Source organism: Lemur catta, chromosome 1 (genome assembly GCF_020740605.2).
Source record: "Lemur catta isolate mLemCat1 chromosome 1, mLemCat1.pri, whole genome shotgun sequence".
Taxonomy (NCBI): Eukaryota; Metazoa; Chordata; class Mammalia; order Primates; family Lemuridae; genus Lemur; species Lemur catta.
This window is the reverse complement of record NC_059128.1, coordinates 31,178,527-31,203,043: the sequence shown is the minus strand read 5'-3', so window position 1 is coordinate 31,203,043 and position 24,517 is coordinate 31,178,527. Positions and strand designations below refer to the sequence as shown.

The window sequence follows — 24,517 nt, the reverse complement described above, 5'->3', positions numbered from 1 at the left end:
ACAGGCATGCGCCACCATGCCTGGCTAATTTTTTTGTATATATATTTTTAGCTGTCTAGTTCATTTCTTTCTATTTTTTTAGTAGAGATGGGGATCTCGCTCTTGTTCAGGCTGGTCTCGAACTCCTGACCTCGAGCGATCCTCCCACCTTGGCCTCCCAAAGTGCTAGGATTACAGGCGTGAGCCACTGCGCCCAGCCTAGGCTCACTCTTATTGCAGCCACTTAGCCTGGAAAGTGCACTGCAGGGGAATGCATGCATCCCTGAACACTGCCGCTAAAAGCATGGTCTTTAGAATCAGAGCAGAGTTTGAGTCTTGGCTTGGCTACTTCCTTTCTGTCTGCACTTAGCCATGTCACTTGGCCTCTGGGAGCCTCAGCCTACTCATCTATAAAATGGAGATAAAAATAGCTTCAGCTTCAGAGAACTCGGAAAATGAAGATGATTCCTTGTAAAATGTTTAGAAGGTCTGGAACATAGTCAGCTGTCAACAAATATTGGCTTTAAATGTTTTGATTTGCTATTAGGAGATTAGAGAGATTTCATTAGTTTGCAAGTTGGAACGGCTGGCAGCGTCCCAGGCATGTTTGGGGAAGTTGCCTCTATTCCCGTCCGGCCACTCTCACAGCAGCCAGCAGTGGGTTTTGCACGGCGGCAGCCCCCCATTGCCCAGATCAGAGCCCAGTTCTCTATCCCCAGGCTGAGGATAGCAATTATGAAGGCCCTGCTCCTATTTTACAAATGGGCAAACAGAGGCACAAGAAGTTGCTGAGACTGTCCTCTGATCGCAGAGCAAAGTAGCCGCTGAGCAAGTGCTCACACTCACAGCTCTGTCCGGGGGTGGGGGCACCCCAGACTTTAGGCTCTTCCCGTCAGGGAAAACAGCAGTTAGAGGAGGGAAGGTCAAGGAGTATGAAGAGGCCCTCCAAAGTCCAGTTGTCCCGGAATGAGCCACACCTACTCCTCCACGCTCTCCCTCTCCTGCAGTGGCCCACCGTGTTCACCAGCACACGTGTGTTGAGTATATGCAAGCAGGACCCAGCTCACCAGACCGCTCATATTGTCAGCTCAGCTCTGAGATGAGCTGCTGGGGGGACTCAGGCAGAATCGAGTTTGAGGATGAAGTACAGGTGGGAAAAAGACATTTCCTTCTCTCAGCTTTGGTGTGTCATCAGCTGAAGAGATAATAACAGCCAGCATTTACTGAGTACTTACTAAGTGCGAAGAACGAGCTAAGTGTCAGAACTGGAAATTGAACTCTGAAGTGGAACCCCAGAGGCCACACGCTGTCACCTTGAGAACCCATGTGTCTGCAGCTGCTGCACATGTCAGAAAAGGAGACAAGTGCCACAGCCAGCTCCCTGACTGGCCTGAGTTTCCTTGGCTTCCTATGACCCCAGAGTCTCTCCCAACACTAGCTCCCTGGGCCACCGGAGAAGCTGCCACCTACTTGGAGCTGGTCCCTGCCCAGCTCCTCCCTCCCCCAGTTGATGTGAGCAGCCATTGTTTTCGTCTTTGATGAAAGCTGTTGGAGAAATAAGGCAGCTGGTTTAAACCTGTGATGTTGCAAGTTCTAGAATGATCTAGAATTCCAGTTAGATAGCTGGGTTTATCTGGTCCTTATTCCCTGAGCTCCACTAGCTGCCAACTCAGCTGCCCTTTCTCCCTCCCTCTCCTGCCCCCATCCGCATGGCTCTCTTGCTGGGCGAGCCCACAGCTGCACTGGACAGATCATTTTGCATTGATATATGTTGTAATTGCATCAGTTCTGCTCTGCGTTCCCCTCTGGGGCTGTTGCTCTCTGAGAAGATCACTGAAATGATCAAAATGAATATGACATATGGCATACCAGTCAATGCAGACCCCTGACAGGTCCCAAGGGGCATGAAAATACAGACCCCTAGGCCTGCTGAACCACGTGGTCAGGGGTGGAGCCTGGAATCTGTATTTTCATGTCAGGATTTTATGACATGAGGTTAGATTTGGAATCACTATTTACTCCTTCATTGGAATCCAGGCGCTCCTTCCATGCCGCTCCTTTTTGTTAGCTTCCAAGTCCCTTGTCTTTGGGTACCTTGCTCGTCCTTTACACCTTTATACCTTCAAGTTCTCTCCTCATTTGATAATATTTACTAGGTGTTGATAACATGCCAGGCACTGGGGCAGGCCCTTTGTCTCCACCTTTTAAAAAACCCTCTAAGGAAACAATTCTGATTCCTGTTTTACAAATGAAGAACCCCTCCCCTCTCCATCCTCTGCCTGGCTGTCTCTGGCCCCAGAGCCCACAGCTGCACTGGACAGATCATTCATTTGCAGTGATATATGTGGTAATTGCATAAGTTCCACCCTGTGTCCCCCTGCCAGGATTCAAGGGCAGGCAAGCTAATTCTAAAGCCAGTGCCTGGCTGGGCATGGTGGCTTATGCCAGTAATCTCAGCACTTTGGGGGACTGAGGCAGGAGGATCGCTTGAGCCCAAGAGTTTGAGGTTGCAGTGAGCTATGATGATGCCATTGCAGTCTAGCTGGGGTGACAAAGTGAGACCTTGTCTCAAAATATAAATAAACAAAACCTGTGCCTGGAGTTCATGGGTCATATCTGCCACACTTTCCACAGTGCCTGGAAAATAACAAATATTCAATAAATATTTGTTAGTATAAAACTGAATGAATAAATAAATGAGAGTCCATGCTTAAAGTCAGGACATGTTCTCACACCAACCCGCATCTCCCCATCTTCCTCTCTATTTCTCTCTCTCTCTCTCTCTCACACACACACACACACACACACACACACACACACACACTGAGAATTTGGGCTCTAGGCCATTTCACTTCCTTCCTACCCTGCCCTTCTCTGCATGTCCAGGCACTACCCCCTATCCCCACTTGGATGGTGACTCTGAGACTCTGACCCAGCCCATGGGTACCCCAGCTGCTCCCAGAGATTCAGCAGTAGAAATAACCTCCTGCCTTCTCTGTGACCCAAGGGCTACCAAGCTCTGCCCCTGGCTCCTGAGGCAGAAGGCTGGCCCAGGACAGTTTTTAGGGCTCCTGGGAGTCTGAGACCCCTTTCTGCTCCTTCCAACAGCAACTGAGAACCAAGCCCTGAAGGCAGGAGGAGGAGTGCTTCTTGGTGAAGCATTTTGGTGAAGTAGGAGGTGTCTCTTTGGATCCCAGAGCCCTACTCAGAGAAAACAGGCGGTGGGGCTGGGGGCGGTTGGGAAGTGGGATTTCTAGATGGCTTGTTCATGGGAAGATGAATTGTTCAACATTTCATCAGTTCTCCTAAAGTTATTCTTGTCTCCCAAGCCATCTGCTTATCTATTGCAATCCTGCAACAAAGAGAGCTCCTGGTAAACATCAGACCTCAAATATTTGTTCAAAGAATGAATAACAAAAGCTATCATTTATAAATCACTTGCTATGTTCTAGGCACCATACTATCTCATTTAATCCTTTCAACATACCTAAGATGCAATAATTATTACTATCACTGTTTTACAAATGAGGAATTAACTCGGAAAACTTGAGCAACTGCCCAAGGTCACATCACCACATAAGTGATAAGGCTGGACTTGAACTGAAGTCTGGTCAGTCCCAAGGTCCTCTTTCTTTCCCACAGTGCTCTCCAGGGAACCAGGCTCAGACTAGTATGCTGTTATATTGACTCTGTAGGAATTTATTTTTTAAACATTACAGCCTAAACTTTGTGGTGTGTGTATATAAACTGACTCTCCTCTCACCCCTAGAGTGGTTAGTTAGCATCTGAAGTGCTCTAATCAGGAAACTGCACTCCAGAGCTTGGTTACATAAGCACTTCAAGCAACATCCAAATCTACACCTGAGGGCTTCATGTGCTTGAGGGATGCTAGAGATAATCTTTCACTGGTAAAATAAATGGTTTTCAAAATTTGGAGTTGACCAGGAAGATTATCTGCCCTGGCATGCATGAGGTGTAAGAACAAGACCAGGCCAACTGCCAGATTCCTTGGAAGCAGGTTGTGACTGTTTTGTGCCTGCTTGACAATATCTGTATATTTGGCAGGATCTGGCCCTAGTCATTTCAAATATCCCATCTGTAGGAGGTTATAGAAGACGGGACAAATGGCCTCCACTCACCACCTCTCATGTCCCGTGGCTGCTAATACAAGAACCCGACAATCGCCAAAAGGCCAAATTGGTTCAGACTAGATGACAGTGGGTGCCCATCTTGGCCTCATCTCTTCTCACAAGACTTCCCTAACTGATCCTTCAACTCAGGGCATGCGATGTCCCATCTCTCTGCTCCATTCTCCATTCTCTGTTGTCAGGCCACCTTTAATGATAAGCTAACATATATGAACTTCAGGTGTGGTGGAGGGTACCATTTCTCTGTGGCTCCTTTGAGGGGACTGGGGCCTTTCCAGCAGGCTTCTAAGGCCCCAGCTACCACCTCAGCACTGCCTGCTCTCCTTCCCCCACCACAGCACCAGCCAAAGGTGGAGCCCAGATGGTCTTTTCTTTACGTCAGCTTTGCAAAATCCCCCTCTGTAGGATTTAAATCTGGGACTGTGGTGACTCCCTCATAATCCTGCTTGTTCCTCCAACTCTCAAATATTCTGACCTCAAGGGTAGCAGTGCTAGGAAATAATTTCCCCATGTCACAATAGGACAAATTGAGGCAGGAAACAAGGAAGTGGCTTAGCCAAGCTTATAGTCATGGGTATCTAATACAGTACCTGGAACAACTTAAACTCAGCTACTATAAATGAATGAAAGGGAGGGAGGGAAGGAGAAAGGGACATCAGCATTGGCTGATGCTGTTGTCTGCATTTGGCCAGTGACCACAGTTTGACAGTTTGAGAGTCTCAGTTCCATGGAAGGCTACATAGAAAGTACCTTAAGACAGAGAGATTGGCCAGGTCTAATGGCTCATGCTTATAATCTGACCACTTTGGGAGGCTGAGGTGGGAGGATTGCTTGAGCTCAGGAGTTTGAGACCAGCCTGAGGAAGACTGAAACTAAACATAGAAAAATTAGCCGGGCAACACGGTGTCTGCCTGTAGTCTCAGGTACTTGGGAGGCTGAGGCAGGAGGATCACTTGAGCCCAGGAGTTTGAGGTCACAGTGAACTACAGCGACACCACTATGCTCTATCTGGAGCAACAGAGTGAGACTGTCTCAAAAAAAAAAAAAAAAAAAAGACAGGAAGATTGTGGGGGGAAAAAATGTCTGGCACATCCCAACCCTTAATCCCAGGGTTAAATTAGAGATGGGCTGGCCTAGAGATCCCCATGGATTCATCCTTGGGTGGGTTGGTGTGGGGCGCTGTGGTTGAGGGTGCCCAGGATCTAGGCCTCCCTGGAGCCAGAACAGCTGCCTCTGCTGGTTGGGGACCAATGGGGAAGGTGGAAGAGACACCAGAAACCCAACCAGAGGACCCATGGGAGGGAGGCAGACAGGACCATCCCAGGCTGCCTGCATGGGGTGGCTGCGGTCAGGTAAGGAGGCAGCCTCAGCAGGCTGATGGGACAATCCCTAGTGTTAGATGGGAAACTCTATTGGGCTCTCTAATATCCCTGTTGGCTGGTTATTGATTAACTGCTGTGCCCCAGAAATGCCAGGGTCCAGGGCTGTGGGAGTCACTCTTCCCCTGGAGCAAGGGAGGGACAAGCCTATTCTTCTCTAGGCATCCATTCACTCTGTTGAGTACTAGGGTAGAGACTAATACTAATAAATAGAAGGGCTACATAACACAGCTATAAAGGACATTATTGGGACAACTGGGGAAATTTGAATGTGGCCTACATAGAAGATGATAGTATTGTATTGATGTTAAATTTCTTGAATGTGATTATGTCAGGAGAATATTTTGTTCTTAGGATGTACGTGTTGCAGTATTTAGGGGTGAAAGATCATGATGTATACAACTAACTCTCAAATAGTTTAGGAAATATATATACGTGTGTGTGTGTATATATATATATAGAGAGAGAGAGAGAGAGAGAAAGTAAATGTGGCAAAATGTTAATAATTGGTAAATCTAGATGAAGGGTGTATGGGTATTCAGTGTACTGGTTTTTTTTATTGATATATAGTAGCTGTACATATTTTGATAACCTGTATACAATGTGTAATGATCAAATTAAGGTAACTGATACCCATCACCTCAAACATTTATCTTTTCTTTTTGTTGGGAACATTACAAATCTTCTCTTCTAGCTATTTTGAAATATACAATAAATTATTGTTGACTCAATATATTTTACAACTTCTGTAGGTCTGAAAATTTCCTAATAAAAAGTTGGGGTGGGGGAGAAAAATCACCATCACATACTTATTGAGCAATTATTGGATCCCAAAATTTATGTAGCTCTATTATCTGATTTAATCTTCAACCCCAGAGAGAGTCATTGATTTCCATATCAAAGATAAGGAAACTGAGTCCCAGAGAGGCTAAGGAATTTGCCCAAGTTCACAAAGCTGGGATTAAAACAGAGCCCAAAGAAAGAGGGAGGTCCCATGGAGAAGTGCTATTGGGACAAGGATAGCTAACACTTTCTGGAGCACTCACACGTAGTGTAGGTTGATGCTGTCTCCTTTGAGGGCCATTTGGCAACATCTTTTGAAATTTAAAATCCACATTGTGTTTAGAGCTAGTGATTCCACTTCTAAGTATTAAACCATAAAAATAGTCCCATATGTGAAACAAGAAGTGTATACTAAGGTACTTATAGTAGCAAGGTACATAAGAGCCAAAGATTGGAAACATCTCATATATTCGTTGTTAGGAATATTAGGAAACCAATAAAAAAGGCAAAGCAGGTCTAAATGCTGATATGTCATACTTAGAGTCAACAAATGATAATGTCAAGAGAAAAAAAAAAAAAGCAAGGGATGCTTCTTTAGTATTAAAATGTAGATGTGGGCCAGGCTGGTGTGTCACACCTGTAATCCTAGCACTTTGGGAAGCTGAGGTGGGAGGACTAACTTGAAGCCAGGAGTTCGACACCAGCTTGAGAAACATAGCAAGACCTCATCTCTACAAAAATAAAATTAAGAATAATTAGCAAGGCATGGTGGCTCATGGCTACAGTCCCAGCTACTCGAGAGGCTGAACTGGGAGGATTGCTTGAGCCCAGGAGTCTGAGGTTGTAGTGAGCTACGATGATGCCACTGCATTCTAGCTGGGGCAACAGAGTGAAACCTGTCCCAAACAAACAAACAAATAAAAAAAGGTGGATGTGAATACATGCACATGAATATATATGCAGATGAATACATATGTATTATGAAAATATATGAATACTTATGTATGCATAAAATATGTTCAAAAGACACATACAAAAACTTATAACAATAGTTGGGTTGGAGGGGTGATCTGGGGGAGAAAGGACAAGATAGGAGGAAGACATTTTTCACCGTTAACCTTCTGTATTAGTTGAAATATATACCATGTGCCCAATTATCTATTCAAAGTGGATAAATACATGAATTAATGAATGAATTTCCCTTTAGCAAAATCTAGACGACTTGCTTTTGAGCTTCCTTAGGCAACTTCTGGAGTGTTGAAAGGTATAGCAGAGGCCAGTGGCCCACAGAATCGGGTCTGATCTATCCCAATCCCCAAGAGCTATAAAGCCATTTGCAAATTCAGCCCTTGGAGTCCTATTGGCCCAGTTAAACTTTCACTCTCAGCCTCCTGGGCTACCAAGACCAGCTTTCCTTAGTGTTTGTGCTCTCAAAATTGTGTATGAGAATCCCCTGTAGAGCTTGTTAGGTAATTTCCCTGCCCCACCCCCAGAGATGCAGATTCAAACCCGGGGTGGGGCCAGGGGTCCCTGGGCTGAGACTTCCAGCGCCCATTTGGAGAAAGAGGCCCTGCTGGTGTTTTGCTTCTGTTCAGGCCTTGACTCAGATTGCCTGCAGGGTTGAGGGAGAAAGCTGTTGTGAAACTAGGATCCTTCCCAGCAAGCGTCTCTATTTGCATCTTCCTTACCCCGTGCTCATCTAGCCAAATGCTGGGGGTTCCAATTCCTTCCGGGTGTGGGATTGCATTGGGTGAAGCGTGGGGCTGCGAATGCCAGAGGAGGGCACGCTGATGACTGCCCTGCGAGCTGACTGGCAGGCAGTGTCCTGCCGGCCTCTCTGGCTTCCTGGCCAGAAAATAAATAATACATACATAAGCAAGTTACCCTCTGGGCTACGGTGACTTTATTTTTTCTCCTCCTCCAAATTGCAAAACAGAACATTTGGTCTGCCAGTGGGACAGACTGTTTGAAATAAGGACTTCTGTTCCCAATATCCGGGCGTTACAGTACTTACAGGTGGCCAGACTAATCCTTCGGCGGGGAAGGTCTGGTCTGGTCCCCCAGCCTGCGCGGGTCCCAAGCTATTACTAATATATTAATATTCGGGGCGCTGCAGATTCCCGGGGCGCCCTGACAGCCCCTGCGACAGCCGGCGCGGCCTCCGCAGAGAGCCCAGGGCCGCAGCCGAGGAGACCCCCGCCAACGCCGGGACCCCCCGCCCCAGGGACGAGCCCCGCGGTGCGGAGAGGTGGGAGGCTGGGGCCTGCTGAGGTCATTTCCTGTGCCTCTCCGCGGGCTGCCTGCGGAGCCGAGCCCGGCGCTCTGCCTTTAAGGAGCGGGAGGGGGGCCGAGGGGAGGAGGGAGCCCGGCGGAGCGTTGAATGGGGCGCCGCGAGGCTCGGGCGGCTTTGTGCGGCGAGCCGGCGGGCAGCCCTCCCGCCCCAGCCTCGGCCCGCCCCGCCCGCCGCGACCCCTGCTGCCGGGGAGCGGAGACCCGGCGGCCGCTCGGGACTCGGGCGAGAGCGACGCAAGGTCAGCGGCGGCGGCGCGCCGGGGGCGCCCGTGTGCCCGGTGGGGACGCCCGCCAGCTCGCGGAAGGTGAGCGGCTCCGCGCGCCCGCCGGCCGGGGCTGGGCTCGGGGGTGTGCCGGCGGGGGAGGGCGCTAGCGGGCGGCGGGGACGCGCTCCCTCCGGCCGGGAGGGCGACCCGGAGCAGGTGCCTCCCTACCTGGGAGCGAGCTTCCAGCGGCGGGGAGCGCCGCGCCGGGAGCCGCGGCCGGGCTTGGGGAGCCGGAGCCCCTGGAGCCCCGCGCCGCGAGGCCAGAAGTAGCCTTCCTGGGGAGGACCTGGAGTTTGGGACTGGGTCGATCCACTTGCTCCCGGGAAGGGCCCTCGGGGCAGACGTGCGGGCTCCACTTTGTTGCTGGTGCTCGCTCGCTTTCACCCCTCCCGCGCCCCTCCCCACCTCACCTTCGATTTTTTTCTTTTATTTCCCCTGTAATTTCTGGGTGGTTCTATTAGGGGGTCCTATGGGTCAGGATCGACTCTTAGAGTTCAGTCAAACAGAAAAGAAAACAGGTTTGGCTCCGAATGACACCTGAAGGAGGCATTATGTCCTAGGAGGCTTAGAGAGGAATCGGTCACCGGAGACCGAGGTGGGGTGGGGGAACCTACTGGGGGTGGCAGAGGCGGTGAGAACGCTCATCTGGAAGAAGAATCCTCTTGTTGGATTTCTACCTGGCAGGGTATCTCTTTCCTAAACTTTTTTCTATGAATCCACCTCATGAAACTCTTCTGGACTGAGCCTTGGTTCCAGCTAAAAGACGCTTCAAAGATTGTTTAAATAACTCTCTCAATGGAAGAGTTATTTATCGGTTCCTTCAACCAAACTTTTTGGACCGTCTTCTATGTGCCAAACACTGTGTGTAGTGCTGGTAACATCACTTAACACTTTAGAGAACATCAGTTTTAGTGTTTCCGCCTATTATTTATCCCCACTTTACAAAGGAGGAAACTGGGACGCAGAAAAGTGACTTGCTGAAGGTCACATAGCTAAAAAGTGGAAGAGAAATGACTGCAACCCAAGCCTCCTTCCTAGATTACAGATGTAGGGTTTGGTCCACTATCTACCACCCTCCCCTAGGCCGCTGCGGGGGGCCTGCTCAGAGCTGGGTTATGGTGGGGTGCAACCCATGGTCCCAAATTCATTGAAACAGGTAACTGAGCTGAAAACATGTGGTGCCTTTTCCGCCCTCTTCAGAAGTCACCAGTTACTGGGGAGAAGTATGTCCCTCCCACCCCACTCCCCCATGGTGACTTCCTCAGTACCATTCCCCTTCTTTTCTCTAGGGGGCTGAGCTCTGTGTGAACTGTGTGCCCCTTAGGGGTTGGAGAATGCTTTATTCCTGTGGATGCTAAGGTGCCAGGATTCCCTCACCCCTCTTTTGGGTGACTTCACCGCAGGCTGGCTGCTGAGCCAGCTGCTGGGCCATCTTGCCCTTCTATCAAAAACTAGTTCAAAACTGACCTCTGTGGGGAAACAGGCACTTATGGCTGGCTGAAGTATGAATTAGGACATCCTCAGGGGAGGGCAATTTGAACTGTCTGGCAATTTCTAGTGCCAGACATCCCTTTAAATTCTACAATTAAATTTAAGTTCTACTTATTTAAATTCGACCACAATTCCATTTCTGGGACTTTATCCTTCAGATATACTCTGTTGTATGTGAAATAATGTATATTGTATGAAATTATTTGAAATGATGTATATCACTGAATATTCATTGCAGCCTTGTTTATTTTAGCAAAAGGTTGGAACAACCCAAATGTCCATCAATAAAGGACCCTTAAATAAGATCATATGATAGCCACACAATAGAATATGTTAAAGCTGTTAAAAAGCACAGAGCGGGGGCCAAAGCAGGAGGATTGCTTGAGGTCAGGAGTTTCAGGCTGCGGAGAGCTATGATCATGCCACTGCACTTCAGCCTGGATCACAGAGTGAGACCCAGTCTCTTAAAAAAAAAAAAAAGCACGGAGAGAAAATGTGGCAGATGTGGATATCGATAGAGGAAGATCTCTAAATTAATTTGTTAAATACAGTGTGTATGCCACATATATGTGAATGCTTGTATAATATATACACTATCTCTGAGAGAACACACAAAAACCTCTAGCAGTGGTTGCGTCTGGGGAGAACCATGGCTGAAGTGCAGGAATGGGAAGAAGCCTTATTTTGCACCGCACACTCTTTTGTTCAATATTAGAAAATAAATAGGTAACATAATTTTTAAAAATCCCATGACCTCCTCCTTGAGGTGGATATGGTGGTGAGCACATTTATGGGCCACATCTCCTCTTATGTTGGTTTGCCATTTATTCGTTGATAGTAACAATAGCTGTCATTTAGCAAGTGCTTACTGTGTGCCGGGCTTTTGTGATATCTCTTTTAATTCTCAAGAAATCCTGTGTTATGTGATCTATGGAATTGCCATTTTTGAAGGTCAAAAAATGGTTAAATGTTGACAATTTCCACAACAAAGACCTCCAAAAAAAAGTTGACAGTTTTATGTGGCTCAACCTAATATTAGTGCCCTCATTTTCAAATACTGTTGCCCTGAATTTCAAAATGGAACTGAGGTTCAGAGAAGTTGGGCAGATGGCTTAAGGTCACAGGATTATTTAATGCCTGAGCCAGTAATCAAACCCAGGCCTATTGGTGCCAGCTGTTTTTGTTCTCAAGGGGTGCTATACCTGGTTGTCCTGGCCCTTTCTTTCAGTGTTTAGATCCCTGAAGACTGGGACACGCTCACCTCTTTCTTTGTCTCCCCCAACACTGTGTGAAATGTGATGCAGGCACCCAGTAGCCGTCAAATGCATGTTGCTGGTTTGGTCAGATGACAATGCTGAGATCAGAGGGAGTTGTCCCCTGTGTCTGCTCACACCCTCTTCTCAGCTCCATCCCCAAAAGGGACACAAAGCTCTTCTTTTCCCACAATTGGGCAAGCGGTCAGCCTAGCCTAGCAAAGCACTTTTAGAAGATGGTGGTAGCCTATCACTAGCAAGTGGAAATCACAAAAGATACACTCAGGCAACGGACCATAGTTGGGTAACCCAGGAGAGCCCAGGAGAAATTGTACACATAACAGAAGCCCTGTTATTTTCTGATGCCTCCTGCATCCTCTGCAAGAAAGAAACAATCAGCTGTTCTGGGGCCTGCAGTGACCTCTGACCTCTTTCTTTTAGGCTCCTGTACTGGTCAGCTACCTTGCAGGGAGATACCAGGATATTCAGACTGTAGACTTGAGCCTTGAAAACCAGAGAATCTTTGTTCATCTTTATATCCCCAACCTTACACATAGGAATCACTTAAAAGTTGGTTGAATTTAAATTTATTTGTTTATTTTTAGTATATACATACCATGGAATACTAGGTTGAATTAAATTTAATCTCAGCATTTTGTCAGTTTCTGGTCAAATCCCCAAACTTAACAGAGAGATCCCAAGTCAAATTTGTGTTTGCTCAGATACAGGCCCTGAGTTTGAAGTCATCTCATGACTCCCTGTGCCTTCTTCTCACTCACTACCTATCCTATCCCCAGCTCCTGCCTCTGAGGCATATCCCTACTGTGGCTTCAATCTAAGGTGTTGGAGGATTTAGGGAATTCCAAAGCAGGCATCAAGGCCATGGCAGTCATACGGCTCACCTGCCAAGTGGTTTAGCGTGCTGGGCACCAGTGGAATCCAAAGAACTGGGTTTCACAAGAATGGCCATGAGTTGGTGATCACTGTAGCTGGGTTTTGGAGACAGGGTTTTATTGTACTATACTGCCTACTTCTTATGTGTGTTAAAGTGTTCCAGAATAAAAAATGAAAAGAACAATTGAGCTGAGTTTTGTTCCCAGCTTGCTTCCCTTCTCTCATTTCCCCATTCATTTTTGCCATTGATGTTGTATTTGTTTTAGGCTAGCCTGGTACTATGAGACATCTACCACCACTGCTAAAGCATTATCATGGAAAGAGGACAGTTCTAGATGTTGGGAGATCAGGATTCTTGGCCCAGCTCTGCTACTCCTTAGCTCTGTGTCTCTAAGCAAGTCATAGATGTGATGAGTGTTCTCGTCTGCTGATTGTGAATAATTGCACTTGCCCTCCATCTTGGAGATAATGAGAGAAATAACACACACATCACAGTGCCTTGAAAAGTTATGACCCGTTCTGCAAATGTAAGGTATTCGTTTCTGCATATCCTTGTGCATCTTTATGGGAGATACAAGTGCAAGCTGACTGAGCAGGTGAGGTTCAACTCACTGGTATCTTCCCTTGTTTTATAGCTGTTGCTCCGACCACCTGCTTCTGTCAGAAGAGCCTCTGGGCCTTGGGCTTGGCAGCAGGCACCTTGCTCCAGATCTGTTTCAAAACCTCTTAGCTCTCCTCACATGCCAAGGCAAGCCTAGCACGAGTCTCAGCCTCCTCAGGAACTTGCCGGCATCCCCAAAGCAGGGAGAGGATTAACCAGACCACTTGATCAGGTTAGAACTGTGATGTCATGGAGATGCTTGATTGGAGAAAGCACTCCTAAAGTTCAGGGATAATCTCAGAGATCAGGGTAGGCAGACAACAATGACATATTTTATTTCCAAAGTCCCTAGAGATTTTGATAATTCGGGTTTTCACTCTGCCCATGGAATCTAAGCAGCAGCTTTGGCAATCAGTAGGAGGGAATTAAAATTAATCAAACTGTTTCAACTACACAAAGGATTAAGTTTCTCCTGCCCCTAGGTTTTACTTTTGTGCTTTTATTGTTGTTCTTTGGCCCTGGGCTAAGTTGCAAGACTCCCAGGTCCTAGTCTCAGATCTGCCATTTTTTTTTCTATTTATACAAGGAAAAGCACAATCTCCTTTAAGGACAAAGAAAATCAAACATGAAGCCTCCCAGCCTTCTCTGGGAGCCCTACAAGGTTCTGTTTTGTCTTTTCAGCTGTGATCTTAGCTCAGAGAAGGTCATGTTTTGTTTTTGTCTTTTGTCTTCCTGCCCGTTCCAGTTGGTCCCAGTCTTTTGAGGTGGGGATCGCTGGGAGGCCACAATGTCGGGATTGTTTGGATGACAGGGCTGGAAGAGGAGGGCTGAGGTCATGTGTGCAGGGTTCTGAGGAGCCAGAACCGGAAGGCTCAAGACACCCCACCCGTCAGTGGTTTCATTGTTGGGCCTTTCTCTACAGACCTATGGACCCTAATTTTTAGATGAAAAATCAGGACACATGGCAAGTGTCAGTGCTTATGGAGATTATGAGGTCAGAATATTTGAGCCCAGGATGCCTGGGAAAATCTGGGATATAGGTTTACCCTAGTGCTAGGGCTTCTGAAAGATCCAACAAAATATTTCTCTCATTAACAGTCCACTTTACTCTTTGTGAAATCAGACTTCTTTCCATTTTTTGGATGGGTAAAGAGCACAGTGGCTAAGAACAAGGACTTGGGAACCAGAATTCCAGCCCCACTACTTACTAGCTGTATAACTACCTAAATTAGCTTCTCTGTTCCTCAGTGTCCTATTGTGTATACGTGTGGATATTACTGCCTACCTATTGTCTCAGATGCTGTCGTAACGATTAAAAAGGACACACGTACCTGGCATACAATAAGGACTCAATAAATGATACTTATTTGTAATGTATAATGAGAGGAAGATACTTGTAAAGGTCAAATGTGAGGGGAGAAGTACTCTTGGTGATTGACTCATCAAAAGGAGGCTTACTTTGCACTATGGTCATGTTTGGCAACAGTACAGGAGGTGGCTCCTGAGGAAGGAAAAGGGGATTTAAAAAAACAACAGATTTTTATTATGGAAAATTCCAGGCATATATTCAAGTAGGGAGACCAGTGTAAAGAACTCCCATATACCCATCTTCAAGAATTATCAACATTTTGACAAATCTTATTTTATGTATCTCTACTGCTTCTTACCTCTAACCACAGAGGATTTTAAAGCAAATCCCAAACATCATATCATTTCACCTATAAATCATATTTATCTGTAACAGATGACATTAAAAAATATTAACCTAAATATTAACAATCATTCCTTAAAATAATCTAATACTAAGGTGGCTATAGGTCATGGTTTGGGACAGACCAAATTTATGCTTGTTGCCAAGTGTCATTAATAATGCCCTAGAAGCAGGAGAATTTTAAAAATCCTGGTGACGGATGTGTCTCCCAGGCCTCTTCTCCTTCTGCTCACTCTGCCCGTACCTCCTCTCTTACGTACACTCAGGCATCCTTTTCTCTATTCTCATCCTCCACCCAGTTTTTCTTGTCTAAAATATGTCCAGGAGGCATCTAGGTAAATCCCCCTGGCTGGGGATATCATAGGTGTCTACTTAATTTGTTCTGCATTTGTACCAAGTTTTTTTCCCGAAGACTGTGGCTTTCTCTAGAGTTTGCAGCAAAATACCTAGCAGTTTTCTGATTTGCATCTTATAATTTGAAAGAGAGGAGAGGGTAGGAATCTGTTCCAAACCAGGATGATTCAGTGACAACAATTGGAAGAATCCCAACTAAATAGAAAATTGTCAAGGAAATGCAAAGCATTATATTTTCTTTCTATTTTTTTCTCATCTAACATCTACATAGATGGAGTAGAATAAGAAGTAAAGTGGGAACTAGGGTTCTGCCTCTCATTAGCTATGAGACTTTGGATGAATCTGTTACCCACTTTAAGCCTACCCTAAACACATCCCCCCTCCCCAAGTCATTTCCCTTCCCTGTCCCCATGTATCCATATATCAATTGGCAATTATGACTACGTTGCAATTTTATAATTAGACTTTCCTAGGAATTCCTTGAAAAACTCAAAGACAGAGGATGTCTTATTTACTTTTGCATCTCCAGTGCCTAGAACAATGGCACACACATGGTTGTTGAATGGATAAATATGTGTTAAATGGATAACTGAATGAAAAACAAATGAGCCCTACTTTTCGATTCTGTCAAAATGTGACTAGATTCTCCTTAAGGTGTCTCAGGTTTCCTGGTTTCCTGAGGCTGTTCAGCTAACTTAGGACTGAGCAGGATAGCCTGAGCTGACAAAGGCAGAGATGTGGCCAAGGGGGAACAGGGACCTTCCCCAACCCTGTTTTCTCTGTTCTGCTTTGTTCCCCCGCCCCCTTCTGTGCCGAACTCCTCCTCACGCTCCCATTCCTCTTTTCCTCTCTTTGTGTGCTGGTTCTTAGGGCTCCCTGGAATATCCAGAAGCCAATTCCATCATGGCAGAGCTCAAGGTGGAGACTCGGGCCAGTGTAGACTGGCAGAAACGCTGCCTGGCCCTGGAAACACAGCTTTTCCGGTTCCGCCTCCAGGCCAGCAAGATAAGGGAGCTGCTGGCTGACAAGGTGAGTCCCAGGGAGCAGGGAGCTGCCCCTCCACATGGCAGAGGTCTGTGGCAGAGCGGGCCATTGTTAGAGAGGAAGAGTAGGGGTGGGGTGGGGAATAAACTTTCCATAAGATGCTTTCTAACACATGCAAAGTGAAACCCGAGGTAGTTTGTTTTGTTTTGTTTTGAGATCAAACTCTGAGTGATTTCCTAAGTTGTCATCTTGCATTCGTTTCTGCCCTGCCTCATCTGGCGCTCCAAAGGAACGGGGCAGATCTCCTTGGTCCTCCATCACCTCTGGAGTCACTTGTGGCTACCGTGGAGAGTTTCTATCATTCTCTTAACATTTCTTCCTGAATGTAGGGAGGGATGATGTTTTAGGAGAGAAAAGTGGAAATCTCCATCCTTGTGTTCACCGTTTATTAAGCATATGAGCTACAGAAGGCAGCCTGGTCTCCCAGTGACAAGGACACAGGCTTTGGAGCCAGACCTACCTGGTCCTGCCGCTTACTAGCTATTGTGACCTTGGGCAAATCCTTTCCTTTCTAAGGCGAGGACACAAATGTCTACTTCTCAGAGTTATTTTGAGAATTATATCACATCACGTATATAAAGGTCCTGGCACGGAATAGGTCTTAAATGGGAACTATTTTTTTTTTTCAGTCTTGGGTGGGCTGGTCTGGGAAACTGACCACCTTTCATAATGTTTCTATGGGAAGACACATTCAAAGCAACTGACTTTCAGAGACATTTTTGAGCATAATCCATCTAAAGAGTGGAGACTTGCACTTAGAATATATTTACATACATATCTTGGTTGGGTGAGGTGCTATAATCCTAGCACTCTGGGAGGCCGAGACAGGAGGATCGATTGAGCTCAGGCGTTCGAGACCAGCCTGAGCAAGAGTGAGACCCTGTCTCTACTAAAAATAGAAAAAATTAGCTGGGTGTGGTGGTGAGTGCCTGTAGTCCCAGCTACTTGAGAGGCTGAGATGGGAGGATGGCTTGAGCCTGGGAATTTGACATTGCTATGAGCTAGGCTGATACCATGGCACTCTAGCCCAGGCAGCAGAGCAAGGCTCTGTCTCAAAAAATAAAAAAATATATACATATCTTAAGTGAGTTAACCATTCTGTACAGTTTTGTTCATAGTGTCCATCTGTTTAGCAAGCCCTTCTTTCATAGTTCAAAGGTAAAATTCAGCTCACCTCTCTCTAAAGTAATATCAAATCTTGATTAGTAAAGCCTGAATAAATGGCCCCCCTTTTTTTTTTGTAGCTCTACAACCTGGAGTCCTGGAAAACAAGTCAGTGGTATCACCATGGCTATAGGGAGTGGTCCTGGATGAGCCTGGACTAGAACTCTTGAACCTTGGGTCTGTTGGCATAGCGGTTCCTGCTAGGTACTGCCAATAGAAAAGGAAGAATTCAGCCACATCAGGAAAGGGCACAGGCCTTAGACAGTGGTTCTCAAAGAGTGGTCAGAGCCACTTTGCCAGAACCCCCTGGAGAGCTTGTTAAGTGTGTATATTCCTGAGCCCCACCCCAGTCTTCTTGGGGTGTTGTAAATAATATGCTGTGTTTAACAAGCTACCAGGAAATGGTTTTTACACTGTAAAGTTTGAGGGCCTGGCCTCAGGGTACAGCATTGGGAGAGGAATGTGAGAGAAGGAAAGGATAGGTAGGGATGGAGTCAGTCGAGAGGTCTGACTCAGAGGGAAGAGACTTCTGTTTCTAGTAATATGGACAACAAAATAATCTAAAAAAAAATCCCTGCTATGAAACACCTAGAAATTTCAGTCCATGTTGACAAATGTAGTAAAAAAGTAAGGAAAAAAAAAAACACCTAGAAATACTAGATTAAATATTTAAATTATCCTATGCAGACCTGAGCTGAACAAAGTAAGAGGGGAAAATGGAGTGGTTCTCAACTGTGGCAGCTGGGGCTGGGGGCTCCCTACAGTAACTTAAGATTTGAGGTTTGAATTTTAACATCTGTGGCAACAGAGATGAGGTCTAGCCAGTTGGAAGTTGGAGCTGAAAGAGACTTCCACATAAAATCAGAAATATTGCAGGGCTTACCCTAATAAAAAAGTAGACAAGGAAAACAAAATCATCCACCAGCACAGGGAGATGACAACAGCTTCTCACGCTTAGTTAAGGCTCTGAAAAAACAGAAGTACCAAGAAAGAAGTCTTCCCTGAGAACCAGATGATGATACTGGTTTAACATTAGCAGTTATACTACCTGTGTGGTTCCAGAAGCCTAAGTTCAGGCCAGTGATACCCTTGGGGAACCTTATAGGAACAGATGCAAAAGCTCAAGAAACAAGACCTCAACCCAGATCACACAGAATCTCCACAGAAAAAAAGCCTAGTGAAGAGGAATATATAATCGAAAATGACTAAATACTTGAGGGAATAACCTACAGTGAATGAGAATCCATGTATATGCAAACAATTGTACTAGACCTCCAAGAAGTTCTAGTAATGGAACTCTTGGCAAGAGACTATAAAATAAATGAGCTCAAAACTTTTGAAGACATAACAAAGAAATTGAAAACATGAGGCCAGGGACAGTGGCTCATGCCTGTAATCCCAGCACTTTGGGAAGCCAAGGTGGGAGGATCACCTGAGGCCAGGTATTCAAGACAACATAGCAAGACCCCTTCTCTACAAAAAATAAAGAATTAGGACCGGGCGCGGTGGCTCACGCCTGTAATCCTAGCACTCTGGGAGGCCAAGACGGGTGGATTGCTCGAGGTCAGGAGTTCGAGACCAGCCTGACCAAGAGTGAGACCCCGTCTCTACCAAAAATAGAAAGAAATGATTTGGACAGCTAAAAATCTATATAGAAAAAATTAGCCGGGCATGATGGCGCATGCCTGTAGTCCCAACTACTCGGGAGGCTGAGGCAGTAGGATCGCTTAAGCCCAGGAGTTTGAGGTTGCTGTGAGCTAGGCTGACGCCACGGCACTCACTCTAGCCCGGGCAACAGAGCGAGACTCTGTCCCCCCAAAAAAAAAAAAAAAGAATTAGCTGGGCACGGTGGTGCTGTCCTGTAGGCCCAGCTATTTGGGAGGCTGAGGCAGGAGGATCACTTGAGCCCGGGAGTTTTGAAGTTGCAGTGAGCTATGATTGTGCCACTGTATTCCAGCTTGGGTGACAGAGCGACACCCTGTCTCTAAAAAAAAAAAAAAAAAAAAGGAAGAAAGAAAGAAATTGAAAACATGAGACAAGAACAAAACACTATCTATAAAGATTAGGTAGACTTGAAAACCAAATAAAACTTCTGAAGTGAAAGTGTTTTCATTGAAATTAAATTTTCCATGGATAGATTAAACATCAGATTAGACACATCGATGATAGACTTAATGAACAGCAAGATAGACCTAAGGAAACATCCAGAATGCAACCCAGAGAAATAAAGTTACAGAGGCTGAGATGTGGATGCTAGAATGACAAGATTCTATATCCACCAAATAAGATTCCAGAAGTGGAGAAGAGAATGAAGGAGCAGCATTACTTGAAAAGATAATGGCTAAAAAGTTTCCAAACTTGATGGAAGATGTGACACCTCAGATTCAGAAGCAGAATGAGCCTAAACAGGATGAATTTTTAAAAAACCATGCCTCCTGTATTAGCTAGATCATAGGTTGGCTGCTATTATTATAAGAACGAATCCAAAATAACAATGGCTTAAACCAGACTGACGTTTATTTCTTTCTCATGTAACATTCCAGGCATAAGCAGTCCAGCTCTAGGGTGATGTCCTCTTATGTTTGAAGTTGGTTCTCTCCATATCCACATTCCAACCTCTTCCCTGCAAGTTTGTGACCCAGAGGTTGCATCTATTCTTTCTGCTCGTATCCTATTGGCCACATCTTATTCACATGGTTATACCCATCTGCAAGGAAGGTTGGGAAATGTAGTCTTTATTCTGAATAACCATGTCCTCAGCTAAAAGTTGAGAGTTCTGTTTATGTAAGAAAGAAGGAGAGAACAGATACTAGGGAATAACCAGCAGTCTTTAGGTCTAGAACAATAGGAGGAATAATGAATAGAGAATAGACTATATATAACTTTCAAATCAGTAGAGCAGGGAATTAGAATAAAGTCTTTTAAATCCAGGTAGGGAAGAGAAAAAAATATGTAGAGGAAAAAGGAGTAAATAGAAGGGACACAATGCAAGGGTAGAAATAAACCCAAATATATTGGTCACAAGGCAACATATACAAGAATGTATATTGCAGCATTGATGTATGAAAAATTGGAAATATTTAAATATCAATGGGGGATAGATATACATATTTGCTATATTTGTATAGTGGAATACTACAGTGCATTTAAAAATGAGTTAAGTAGAGCTACATGTGTAAGATCGGTACATCTTAAAACCCAACACTGAACAAAAAACATCAGATGAATAATTACAGTATAATACAGTTTATACTGTAACCTTGCAAAACCTGCAAAAACAGTACTATCTGTTGTTTATTATTATCTTTTGTTTCTCATCCCAGCTCCACACTCATAGATTTTATATATTTGAGAATAAACATATGATTTTAATTGCACAAAAGATTTGCTGCTAAAAAAGGTGTTGAAAATCATTGTCTTTTTTTGTTGTCATTGAGACAGAGTCTTGCTCTGTTGCCTGGGCTGGAGCACTGTGGCGTCAGCCTAGCTCATAGCAACCTGGGCTTAAGCAATCCTTCTGCCTCAACCTCCCAATTAGCTGGGACTGCAGGCGTGCACCCCCACACCTGGCTAATTTTTTCTATTTTTAGTTGCCCAGCTAATTTTTTCTATTTTTAGTAGAGACAGGGTCTCACTCTCACTCAGGCTGCTCTTGAACTCCTGAGCTCAAGTGATCCTCTTGCTTCAGCCTCCCAGAGTGCTATGATTACAGGCTCAGTGAGCCACAGAGCCTGGCCAAAAAAATCATTGTCTTTGATTACAACTGTTGAAAGTGTTTAATAGCTAACCTGGGGGTTGCAGACTCCGATGTTTACAGGTAACTTAAATAAATGAGACCACGAAGAGAGCCAGATGGGTTCTAGGAGAACACAAGGGGATGGGCTGAAGCTACTTACTGCCATAAGGATATATAACCCTAGGTATTTTTACCAAATGCAAATGAGGCAAAAATATAAACACAACTAAGTGTACCAGAGGGAGAGGAGTAAAATGGGGACAAAGTACACAGGGCTTCAACTGTATCTGTCATGGTCCATTTCTTTTTTTTTTTTTTCCCCCTTCCTTTCTTTCTTCCTTTCCTTTTTTTTTCTTTTCTTTTTTTTTTTTGAGATAAGGTCTTGCTCTGTTGCAAGAGTGCAGTGCAGAGTGCAGGCTAGAGTGCAGTGGTGTCCTCATAGCTCACAGCAACCTCAAACTCCTGGGCTCAAGTGAGCCTTCTACCTCAGCCTCCTGAGTACCTGGGACCAGGCATGCACCACCACATCTGTTTAAGTTTTCTATTTTTTTGTAGAGAAAGGGTCTGCTGTGTTGCTCAACTCCTGGCCTCAAGCCTTGGCCTCCCAAAGTGCTGTGATTACAGGTGTGAGCCACTGCACCTGACCAGTCGTGGTCCTTTTCTTTTTTTTTTTTTTGAGACAGAGTCTCACTCTGTTGCCCAGCTAGAGTGAGTGCTGTGGCGTCAGCCTAGCTCACAGCAACCTCAAACTGTTGGGCTTAAGAGATCCTACTGCCTCAGCCTCCCGAGTAGCTGGGACTACAGGCATGCACCACCATGCCCGGCTAATTTTTTCTATATATATTTTTAGTTGGCCAGATAATTTCTTTCCATTTTTAGTAGAGACGGGGTCTCGCTCAGTCTGGTCTCGAACTCCTGACCTCAAGCGATCCACCCTCCTCGGCCTCCCAGAGGGCTAGGATTACAGGCATGAGCCACTGTGCCCGGCCCGTGGTCCTTTTCTTAAACATCAAAAGCAGATGTGACAAAAGTTAAGGTTCAACAAAGGTGAATGGTGAATACACATTTAAAAAAATTATTCTTTACGTGTTTCTGTTCACCTAAAATATTTCAGAATAAGAAATGAAGTGGTGCAGGTAAAGTGCCTCCCTGCCCTATTCCTCAGGGACCAACAGAATAACTGAAAAGCCTTAAAACACATTATAAACAAATACCTTTCTGTCTCTACAGCCAGCCCCCTGGGTCTGGCTAAGCTGAACTTCCATAATATCAACCCCTTCTTTTCTTCAAGGCTGTCTGATTATCATGTACCCAGAATGCCCACGTAGAAATGCTAGGGGCTCCCAGTGTGACGGGCAAAGAAAGAGGCAGGTACAGACACAGGGCAGGAAAGACTGGGAGTGTGGGAGGGAAGAAAGAAATAAATCTGGACTAGGGACCATGGGGTGGGACCCTTAAGTAAGGGCTGGGACATTAGCCCAACACTGGACCTCTTGGCAGGAAACCTTAAGGCCATAAACACTGAATTGTTCAGTTTTGGGGTTGTGCCTGTCCCCTCCAGTCATCCCCAAACCTGTAGGACAGGTCCAGCAATTCACGAGGGACTTTCCTCAGTGGAGGCAAGGTAAGTTTCAGATCCCGGGGAGAGGCACCTGGGGTTTCTCAGGAGAGCTCCTGCTGGGCCAGCACTCACGGTCAGTGCGTCAGTCCGCTTCCATCCATGCCAGGGAGCCAGTCAGGTGACTCTGGCGGGTCCTCTCACCCGCCTGCCCCTCTACTGCTCTGCACAGCTGGCCTGGGGAGATTGCACGGCCTGGGTGCCCGAGGGCTCACTCACTGCCAGCTGTCCTGCAGGGCCAGCAAACCTGGGTGCTTCCCAGGGGACTGTCTCTGCTCGGATCAGACCTGCCGCTAGCTGTGGAGGCTTGGAAGAATGCCCTTCCTCCTTCCCCAACACACAGCCTACTCACACCTACTCCCTCTTACAGAATTGTCATCCTAGCCATGGAATAATCTGCAATAGAAAGAAATCTTTTTTAAAAAACTAAAAGTCAAGGCTATTAAATAATCCCTCACCTAAGGGAGAGGGAGCCAGATGAAGCGTGAGAATTGGAGGCCTTTGCCGGGGCACCTCTCAGGTCTGCTGTGCTGTCGCCATGGTCACCCAGTTGCCAGGGCCGGCCTGTTCTGGAGCCAGATTAGTCGTGGGTTCCCCTCTGTCGTAGAGTCTGAGGCGTGGCTGATGACTCAGAAGTCACATCTTGCGCTGCTCACTGGGCGCCATTTTCCCCAGCTGTCTTTCTTGGCCCACTGGAGAAGTCACAAAGGCTGTTCAGATTAATGGAAAAATTGATACTGTTCTGAGAGGCCAGAAAAATGGATATTAAAATGTGATTCTTCCTTGGACTTTTTCGTTCTTGCTCAACCTGTTTCTCAGTTATCCCATCAGAAAAGTGTGGGTATGACATCTACCTACAGAAGAGCTTTGTAGGAACTATCATGATGAATACACGGCATCAATATTAGAACTAATACAAGGTTTTTATTTATTTACTCCCTATCTGCTTCCAAAAGGGATTCGAGGCATTAATAAAAGAAGAAATAATGTAATAAGATGTCCCTCTATGTAGCTTAAAAATATCTAACTGAAGCGGCTTTTTCCAGTTCCAATGATAATATGTGTACTTTCCATATTCCAGAATTGCTTACCAGCTTTGTCAGCCAAGGTTTTGCAGTATAGTAACTCAGCTTTATATTTATATACCAAAAATTTGTAGTTCAGGATTTTGGGGGGTAAATAAATGGGTCAGTTCAGTCCCTTAAACAAAAGAACAATGAATATCGCTCCTCCCGCCTCAGACCATGGATTATACAGAGGCAGCAGTTACCAGTGTTACAACATATGGATAGAACACAAGACCCAGAAAAATGTATCTTTAAATACCTCACAATTTGTGACAAGGCCAGGTACCATAAAAGGAGAGTACAAGGGCTGCCAGGATTAGTTGGGATTATGTTGTAATCATCACAGAATGGGTCTTAGCAGATATCTGTGCTCACAGATACGATTTGCTTTGGGAGGAGATGCCTTCTAGAACGTTTATTCACTCTGTGTATGTGTAAAGAGAGAGAGTTTTTAAAAATTGTTTTTCTAACACCCTATTTTTATAAAGCTGTTCTCTTGCCCAATACAGTATTTTTCAGGAGCCATAGCATTGATGCCCTCTATAAAGCCCTTCGGAAAGAGATGCTGATGTCGCTACGGCCCCAGGATACATCCCTGAAGGAGTCAGCGTTGTTTTGTGTTCTGTGGCCAGGCCACTGTTTTTCAGAGTGTGGTCTGTGGACCGTCATCGTCAGAGTCACCTGGGATTTTCTTTTTAAGCACTGTCTGGGTCTGTGCCTTAGACTTGCTAAATAGA

The 24,517-nt window shown here is 45.6% G+C and overlaps 1 protein-coding gene across 1 annotated transcript in view; it reads left to right on the top strand.

The window, feature by feature from the left end:
* Positions 1-8,699: 8,699 nt before the first annotated feature.
* PLEKHH1 (pleckstrin homology, MyTH4 and FERM domain containing H1) overlaps positions 8,700-24,517 on the top strand; it is a 51,711-nt gene continuing 35,893 nt past the window's right edge. The window contains 2 exon segments of the mRNA XM_045565290.1: positions 8,700-8,886; positions 16,022-16,180. Of these exon segments, the coding sequence (XP_045421246.1) occupies positions 16,055-16,180 (126 nt within the window). The 5' untranslated portion in view covers positions 8,700-8,886; positions 16,022-16,054.